Source organism: Phaethon lepturus, unplaced genomic scaffold (genome assembly GCF_000687285.1).
Source record: "Phaethon lepturus isolate BGI_N335 unplaced genomic scaffold, ASM68728v1 scaffold29312, whole genome shotgun sequence".
Classification (NCBI taxonomy): domain Eukaryota; kingdom Metazoa; phylum Chordata; class Aves; order Phaethontiformes; family Phaethontidae; genus Phaethon; species Phaethon lepturus.
In genome coordinates, this window is record NW_010524561.1 from 73,173 (window position 1) to 82,839 (window position 9,667).

Consider the following 9,667-nt stretch of genomic DNA (forward strand, 5'->3'; position numbering starts at 1 on the left):
CTTGAATCTTCATATAGCAGTATCAGATATATAAATAAACAAATACATATATATACACACATATATATAAACAAATATTTATAACTAGTAAAATAATTTTAGATTAAGAGATTTTGGGTAATGCAGCCAGTCCCTAAAAGATCATGCAGAGGGGTAAAACAGCTATCCATGTTCCAGATGACAAGAATCTACTGGTACAAAAATACTAATAGAATGTGCCTATTTTCCCCGTGTACTTTCTTGTCAAATCTACATAGTGTTGCAATTCTGGATGAGTCAGTCTTCTGTAACTTACTGTGCTTTAAGAACAGAAAAAAACCCCAACCCCACACTGTTTATTGAATACTTTGCACACTCATGATGTTTTTAAGAAGTACTAAAATACTCCTGCCAACAACTGTATTCTGGAAATACAGCAATAAAAATATTTCCTCTTATTCTGCACACATAGTATTTTAAAAATCATATACAAACTCTTAAAATATCTTCTTAGCTCTTAGGTTCACAATAGATTGAAATAAGGCTGCCCAGAAGAATCAAACCACTGTTTATAAAAGCCTACTTCATTTTTTCTATTATTCAGAAGGATTAGCAGATATATTTAGCTATGGCCTACAGGTAAAGTAATTGCTTATAATAAAATACTAGGTGTATTTTAGTTGAAACTGCATTGAATGTAAGAGTATAAAATGTATAAAACATACATAACACACAACATAACACAACAGTAAGTAATCAACAGATGCAATCTGCAAAGCCAACATGTAGAAAGCGCAACAACATACAAGGTTGGAGCTGATTTTTGCACCTGGATGTTACCATAATGGAAAGATCAGCGTATCAAAAGCACAGCAAATAATGGCATGATTCATGCAATGGAAAGATTGGAAGAAGCAAGCCACTGCAGACAGACTTGTATGGTAGTTAATGTATGAAAAAGCTTACTTCATTTAGAAAGCTCACTAATTGGTCTACCGTTAAATAATCAGTTTTGTCTCCATTGCTGAAAAGAAATTTATTAGAGAATGTAAGTTTTTATATACGATGCTACAGTAGGTATGATTTACATGTTGACATTGTTGATACTTTTAAAACCACCTACTTTTCTACCTGAAGTAGCTCTACAATCTCAAAATGAACAGTCATAGAAAACATACTAACTGAATATGCTTGGCACAGTATATCTCCCACACTTCCATAACTTAACAAACATTACTTCATAAAACAACATGTAAGTCCTCCACATGAGAATAAATTTAGTGAAGAAACTTTTTAAACTTCAAATTTCTTATTTAATTAGTTCACATACTGTGTTAATCACCTAAAGGAGCAAGTTAAAATTACAGTAGTTAGTAAAGCCAATGCAAAAAAAAAAGTTCCAGGTGCTTCCTCTAACTCATGTAAAAGTTGCTCTAAAATACAGAGGAACTTTTACATTAACAATCTGAGAGGGAAAGAAGGGGAAACCATAGACTTGAGTTTGTCTTAAAATACTGATGATGCTACTAGAATTCAAGGTTAGATAATGTTTACAGTGTTCTGTCACTATTAGATATGGACTAAAAATATAACAAAATAAGCTTAAAGCAAGATTATCTTAAATTTGAACTTACATCTTCTTAAAGAGGTCCTCTATGTCAGTTCGGGGACATATCTTTTGGGTGAGCTCATAAAATTTGTCGTAAGTAAATGCTGTAGGCTCAATTTCATCATTCTGCAACAAAAGGCAAAGGTATCTTCATTCAGCAAAAGAGAGCTTATTTGCTATTTTCCCAAGAGCATATCTTATATTAGAAAAAGCAACTGCTTTAAAAGCAACTGTTTTAAAAGACAAAGAACTGTTTTAGCTCTTTACCTGGTACACACTTACCTGGTCTCTTTCGTATTTTCTGAAAACAGTTCTTAATACATCTTTATCATAGATGTGTCTGATGTGCTTATATTCTGACCTCACAGTAACATTAATTCTACATAAACACAGAACTGGAAAAGAGGTTTGTTTTTTTTTCTTCTGAAGCTTCAAAAAACCCCAGAAGTCCTAAATAGCATCCAAACTTCGGGATACTTATACCAAAGTCAAGGGACATAACAGAAAAAGTCCCAGGTTTGGTGCAACGGTTGTAAAAGCACAGCAACTCTAATACAGGGGAAGGTAAAACTTCCATGAGGGAGGGAACACATGGCTAACACATTCAGTATCATGTCCTCCTCTGAACAAGATGACAACTGCAGCAGTGAGGAAAAATTTCACCTCAGGTGCCAGGCACTGCTACAGCTGGGGACTCATGCCTTTCCCCACGCCCTCTCCCCAGCTGGAGATAGCAAGCTGCTGAGCCTGCAGGGCTGCCCCTCACCAGGTGCTTGCTGCAGTCAGGCCAAGAACCAAGGCCTGGAGTCTCCAAAACAAAAGGGAAACCAGGCAGGAAGTAAAGCCAAAAAAAAAACCTAGCTGCAACTGTAACCAGCTGCCACCTCTCATAAGCTTGCTGGCAGAGGCTTCTGCTGTGAGTGGGACAGAGCTGGACAGCAGTTCTCCAATGGAATGGAGCAAAGAGCAGGAGTCGTCCAAGAAATGCAACTGAGAGGACAGCATGCAACAAAAAAAAGTATTACATGCATAGTCTGTGCTCATATACTTTGTATAAACGAAAGAAAGGTAGTCTGTTACAGAAAAGAAGGGAAGCCTCATCTAAGAGGTTTAAGGTCCACTATGTCATACAGATTTAATTACATTTTGATTTTAGTAAACAACCTGCAGTGATTAATAAGTTACGCATGAACAATAGGCATGTTTTCATGTGATGCAAATTATTTAGATCACAGCCACAAACGTGAATGACTCATCAATTCATTAGTATACAAAAAAGTTATTCAAAACTACTAAATACCTTTCCACTGGGAAGGCCTAACTCCTTAAGTGCCTGAAAGATCACTTTTTCTGTTTTACCTGAGGCAAAGGTTCTGGTAATGCTAAAACAAAAAAGAGGGGGAAACAAAGGAAAAATGTTAGTCACTTTTTAAACAGTCAGTTCTCTCTCTCTTGTTTTTACTGCCAATATTTTCCTCTGGCTTCAAGTGATGAATGTAAGCATCTTTCAAGTAATAGTGCAGTTGAAAAAGTGCTCTAAGCTTCACGGAGCAGCACTGCTCTGCCTGCAAGCTACCCATCAGAAAGTATATCAAAATAATGAACTGCAAAAAGACCAAAAGAGGGTCTGCTGGGATACAGAGCCATGAAAACACTGTTCTGTTGGCTCTTCTGGACTATGCATAGCTAAATGACTGTGTTTAAAAAGTAGCACATGCTACAAGTGAGGAGACTCATGTCTCCAGCTATTCCTGATTATGGTGACTTCCCTTCCTTTCCAAGCATTAACCTATACCTCCCAGGTCACCCATAAGGTAGGCATGAACCATTTCCAAACGCAGCTTCCTTCCTCTTTGCTTTTCAAGCAGTTGCTGCTTGCAAGCAACTCCCAGCTGCGTGCCAAATCTCACTCCTGGCTCCCTCACCAGCTGCAGTGCTCATTCCTCCCTTTGAATGCTCCCTCACCTTACAGCCATTATGAATATGCCCATTCTAGACATCCTATGCACAACTCATTCCTCTGCAAAACAGGGGTGATTTCACCACACATGCCACTGACAAACTGGTTTCACGTGAAATGAAATAAATCCAATTGAAGCTTAGCTATTTGGTATGATAACTGTGAAAGCGTTTGGGCTATTTCCGATTCCATTTGAGATGAGTTTGAATAACCTCTGTGGAAAAGTAGATTCAAACTTGACAGCTCTCCTTCCTTCTGTTTAGGGTCTAAACTAAAACAACGTGACCCACAGTCCCTTGATTTTGGTGTCTCAATCTGGGGAGAAAAACTGAAGTCGCTACCCGATATCTATTTCTTTTGCTCACAAAAGCTGTACATGGGGAAGGGCACTCTAGTCACCTGATCAAGTGAGACAAACATTTGCTGAGATGTTTTGTTAATCTCATGCATACTAAATAATTTCACATGGTGAAAGATGTGAAGCAAACTGTTGCTGTTGTTTGTTGCCATAGCAATTCACAGTTGTTTTACTCTCCAAAACAGTTTAAAGCCCTATGTAAATATTTTCATAGTAATAAAATTATGATCAGGAAGTGAAAAATCTAAATGATGAAATAATATTTTAACAAATCTTCGCCAATTTTTTTTTACTGAGTTCTAACAACAGTTAGATTTCTGTGTCCCTATTTAGACACCTAAACAAGTTAGTTGATTTTCCAAAGCTGGTAAGTACCAACATGTTTTCACTAAAATATAGACTGAGTTTAACTTTAGGCACTTGTTTCTTAAAAACACCTCAGGTGCCTATTTTTCAACTAATTCTAAAACACAGAATAATGTTAGCTTTACAATTTAGAACCTATCTCCAGCGCTGTAAAAAATTCTATGTCTGTTCTAATGAATCGGACCCCAATAGTAAATGTCATGTAGAATGTGTAATATTGGTGTAATTAATCAGAAACTGTGAGCCGAGATCCCATGGCTGCAGGGAGCTTATTTTTGATGCCAAACTATTTTTTATTTCACCAAAGGTGATAGCAAACACAGCAGTAATTTGTAATGAGAGCAGCAGTCTAGAAAAGATTGCATGAATCAAAAGAGATTGTAAAAATACAGCATGACATTTTCATTTTGCTAAGGATATTGTAAACAAAACTACTTTTCCCTGTATCAAAAAAGACTTCATCCTAGCAGATTTACATTCACCTTGTTGTATGCCTTGGAAGAAAATTGGGCTACTTCAGATGCAGGCAAGTTATTGGTCAACAAATACCTACAGGTGTTTACTCCTCATGTTCTACAGTGGTTTGGGGCTTTTTATGGTAATAGGTCAATGTACTTCCTCATAAATACTTAAAATATATCCCAAATCTGGGACTGATGGGTATGACACTATCATGCTTGTTGATAGATTATGTGAGTTGGTTACTTCAGACCTTCATCACTTTCTAACCATTGCTTCAAAAATCAAGCCAACACATAAAGTGTTCAATTCAATCTTTTATCATGGCTCCTCTGAATTTATCAGTTTGGCTAGAACTGGAAGTAACACTGCCTACACTGTACAAGAAATTATCTAAAAATTATCGTCTAAGTATTGAAACAGATTTCTTCCAGGGACTCTGGAGTAGCTGATACAAAACATATTTACTAAAAAAGTGTAATTTCAAATTAACTTTAAACTACTGTAAAACAGATTTAAGCCTCATTTGTCATAGTTCAGCTTTTTCTTTTTTTATATGTATTTCCATAGTTAGAGCTAAATGAGCTTAAATCCTTTTAAATGCAGTTATACAAGGGATAAGCACAGAGTGAGCAAAGTTGATGTCTAAACAGGCTCTAGCTCAACAGGCGCAACTTGTACATGTAGAAAATCAATTTTCTACCAACAGAAAACTGCAGAAAGTAGAATTTTTTTAAAACAAATGCTGACCTTTTTAGTCATCATTTACAGTAGTATTAAAATCTGAGACTGCAAGTAGCTTACCAAATGCCCTGTCCTTGTAAGATCTGTAGATGTAGTTCTAGACTCAGACTGCTGAATTTTATTAAAACCCAGAAAACAAATCTGCTGCTCTCCTAAGGTTTTCACACTAACTGCCAGAACTTCTTCTCTCCCAAACACAGCAAGTTAATAGTAATAGATACATGCCCCAGAGTACATTAAAATCTGAAAGCAGTTGAGAAGAACCTTCATAACTCTGCAACACTCAACTGTATTAACGAGTCAGGAATATTTATGCTATTTACTACCAACAGCCTAAGGAGTTTCACCTTCTCAAGGCTCATCATTCCCTAGACCATGCGCTAGCTGCAAAGATCTGCCTTAAACCTGAAAAGAAATGCAAGGATCTCTGATTTCCCAGGTGAGATCGTTTTTCCCTCAGTGTTTTACTGCACTTCTGTGCAAAAATGAAATAAAGGTGATCTTGTGATACACATTTCTACAGCTTAACAGATCTGCTGCGTATTCTGAGAGAGCGAGTTTCCTACCTGTATCCCTAGAGCTACAGCAATTGGTATAGCAGTCCCTGAGCAGCAGGAGGCAACGGAGGTTTGATTAAGCCGGGCTGACTAAGTAACTTTGTATTTAAAAACAGGTATATGGGAGAGGCTGACCATAGCAATCTGGAGATGAGTTGAAGGGGAAGCATCAGTGGTTTAAACCAGCAGAGAGTTACTGGGGGAAGGCTTGCGTAAACAATGTGAACCTTGGTGCATCTTGCACAGCAGAGCCATTCTGTCCCCATTTCCCAGTGCTTCCTGGGTTGCCTTCCTCATACACATACCCTTTTTCTTATGCATCTATCACCTTTTGTTCCCTCTTTTATCTCTCCACGCTCCTTCTCTGCTCTAAGTGTTCATGGCAGAAGGGAAGCAACGAAGTGCCCCACATCCCAGGCTGCCCAGTGCTGAGACACCTGGGTGCCTGTGTCCCACTTCATGGCAAGTAACTGTTGCTGGATCAGGCTACTCTCATGATCATCTTGTCCTCCATCAGGGCTCCGATGCATCCTCTTTTCCAATGTAGGTCTACAGAGCAGTCTGATTTTTTCCCCTTCATCATTCACATTCGTCCCCTACACCTTTCCTCCAGCCTCTCACTCACATCTCTCCTAGTCCTTTCAGTGGGTGATACAGTGCTTCCCAGATGAGCCCCCCAGAAGTTGTCACATTTCACCCACACCGACAGAGCGCATTCCTTGGAGCATCCAGAAGATTCAGCTTCCTTCTGCACAGCATGGAATAGTAGATCCCTTACAAATTTATACTGCAAACTACTTTTGCAGTAAATAAAGCTGCTAGAGACCAATTTATGTCAACCTGGAAATAGTGCAAATTTGAAAAAACAAACCTTGGAACTGGAAACATTTTTAAGAAAAATGATTCAGCTTTAAGAGACCATTTAAGTCCTCTAAAATCAAAACTGCAGATCCAGCAGGAAAATTTAATACACTGGAACCAGTGGACTGGACTCTTTTCAGTAAGAGGCAGGCTTGTCTGCATGCACAAATTGATGTGCTGTAGCACGATGGAGAGAATTTACACCTCACTAAATGCAAGGTAAAATATTTTAAGGGAGAAACAGTTTCAGACAAGCTAGCACACTATAAATTCATCCTAAGGAATAAAGCTCTATGTACAAACACAGGCATAAAGCTCTAAAGTCTTGAAAATTAATTTGCCCCTGTAGTATCATACCCTCTTTACCCTCCAGTTGATATTCCTCATGGGACTTCTGCCCAGAAGGTGCCTCATGGCAGTTTAGTTCAAGTTTGAGAAATAAGAAAGTGCTTGGCAATGAGAAAGTTGAAAGACCAATACACTGAAGCAGCCTTAACACTGGTTATCTTACAAAGGCCGCCTTCTTGCTCCCTTCTCCGAGTCTCTATTCATGAAAAAACAGCAAGTCCCAAAAGTGTGGTTCTCACATAATTGCATGAAGAGGAAAGAAGCTCAATGTATCAGCAAGAATTAATTTCTAGTGCAGGAAGGGGGAGAGGAGAGGACTGAAAATCAGTAACTTGTAATACTTAATAGCTATACAGAAAGAAATACACTGTACTAGCTTTTCTGTTACTGACAACAACTAACCCAATGATTCATTCACCGTGTGGAGAAAACCAAGTATTATCCTGGGAGTTCCTATAAAAGCAGAAGTATTTTGGGCAGAGATATATCTTGTCTCTTTTACAAGGAACTACATTTTAAAACGTATCCTTTTGTCCTCTACTTAACTGGCCTGCAAGTTTTTATAGTTCTTTTGATAAGTATTTTATGAAGTTTTACAACTGCAAAACCCATCCCAGAGTGTGAGTTTTAAGCTGAGAAAACTGATGCTCCTAACTCCAAGTGACTTTGAAAACAATTACAAGCACTCATATCTTCATTACAATGGACTAAGAAAAAAATTAGTAGGCTGATAAGAAGTCTTGCCTAGTTTTCCAAGGAGGTACGGAACTCAGCTAAGTATGGCTAGTTCTGTACTTATCTTTACATATTACTAATCTATAAGTATTGTTTTATTACTAGTATTTATCACTAATACATATGTATTAGTAATAAAATCAACATTATATTTCATGATTAAGCCACAGAATTTTATTAACATTATACAACCAGTACCTGATAAAAACTTGAACTCCCAACTGTGCTTACCTCCTAACTGGAATTTTCCCATTTGTGTTTGTTAGAAAGGCCAGCTTCATCCAGCTGAAATTAAGAATGAAATATTTTTAAAATACTCTTTATTAAAATTGCGATCTAGATATTTATATTTAGATTAAGATTATTGCCCTGTCTGTGAAATGAGTACAAAGAAATAATTGTTCTGTAATAAAAGCATTTTTCTGTAATCTTTCAGTGCTTGAGGCAGAGCAGTTCTGTAACTGTAAAGGCAAAAAACAGCCCAAAAGACTCAGTACATCAACTAAAACAAGTGTGAAGACAAGAAAGACTCATGGGGTTTTGTTTGCATGTGCATCAATGAAAGAACAAACCAGACAATAATTAAAACATACGGTATCAATAAATCAAATAAACAGTTATAAATTCTCTTATAATTTCTCCTGGGCAGGTACCAGATACAGACTTGAGACCTCTTCTGGTCACAATGAAAGATAAACTCTAAATTAATTTAACAGCTTTTTTTTTTTATTACACTGTTTTGTAATTGCAAATGTTGAACTATGAAAAGCAAAATATTATTTTTTTTAAATTCCAAGAAGGAAAATACAAGGATAGAAAAATAAAGGAAAAGGGGAGGAAAGAAAGAAACTTACTGTTTCTTGAGACACGTCATTGGACTGACGTTGTTAGCTCTGAAGTTATGTATGATGGATCCAAGCCCTTCTACCCATTGCTGAAAAATACGAAAATACAGAAACACAAAATTATGAAAACTGGAGAGGGGAAAAAGTAGGAAAGTTTGTCGTGGGGGGAAGGCTCTTCTTCCTTGCAGCTATGGACAATGTTAATAACCTGAGTTGAGGACAAAAACCACCCACTTCACAGCCTATAACACTATGGAAAAGTCCAGCCACATTTTACCCATTACTATTTCATCTTGCACTAAACAAAGTGATTGTGCTTTCCATTCTTCCAAGTACTACATGTAGCATCAGCAGTGCTATTAAAACAGTTCATTGCCAGCAAAGGCAAGTAGTCCATTGATTGATTTATTAAGACTTCTATTTATAAGCTGTATAAATATATGCCTCCTTTTCAGTCGTGGCTGGCAATATTAGCTATTACTAAGCAACATTATACAACACGTGATGACGTATTTAACTGGTCCAGTTTTAGAAAAGGAATGAATCAAAATATTAATAAGCTAAAGCAAACCACAGGGAGGCACAACAATTGTTCTGTGATGCTGACCTCATTTAACACCCTGTTAGATATCAAAGTCCTGCTTGCTTTCTTGCTCTCATGCTTAAAAAGCAAAACATTCCAGTAATCATTGGGATAACTTTCAGCCAGCAGCAGCATTACAGCACTTACGTAATTCCTTTTTATGCATATATTTTTCTACTACAGCTTGTTCCTACACTTTGCAGTACTATATAGAAGAACCTTAAGGATTAGGCCCTAACAGGAGCACTCATTGATTTCAGCAG

At 37.3% G+C, this 9,667-nt stretch overlaps 1 protein-coding gene across 4 annotated transcripts in view; it reads right to left on the reverse strand.

The window, feature by feature from the left end:
* PLCB4 (phospholipase C, beta 4) overlaps positions 1-9,667 on the reverse strand; it is a 93,830-nt gene that overhangs the window by 69,515 nt on the left and 14,648 nt on the right. For all 4 annotated transcript variants that reach the window (XM_010282495.1, XM_010282494.1, XM_010282497.1 and 1 more), the window contains exons 5-9: positions 8,831-8,910; positions 8,208-8,261; positions 2,889-2,970; positions 1,614-1,714; positions 946-1,003 (exon numbers count right to left, since the gene is read on the reverse strand). In XM_010282495.1, coding sequence (XP_010280797.1) covers positions 946-1,003; positions 1,614-1,714; positions 2,889-2,970; positions 8,208-8,261; positions 8,831-8,910 — 375 coding nt within the window. The remainder of the gene's footprint in view (positions 1-945; positions 1,004-1,613; positions 1,715-2,888; positions 2,971-8,207; positions 8,262-8,830; positions 8,911-9,667) is intronic.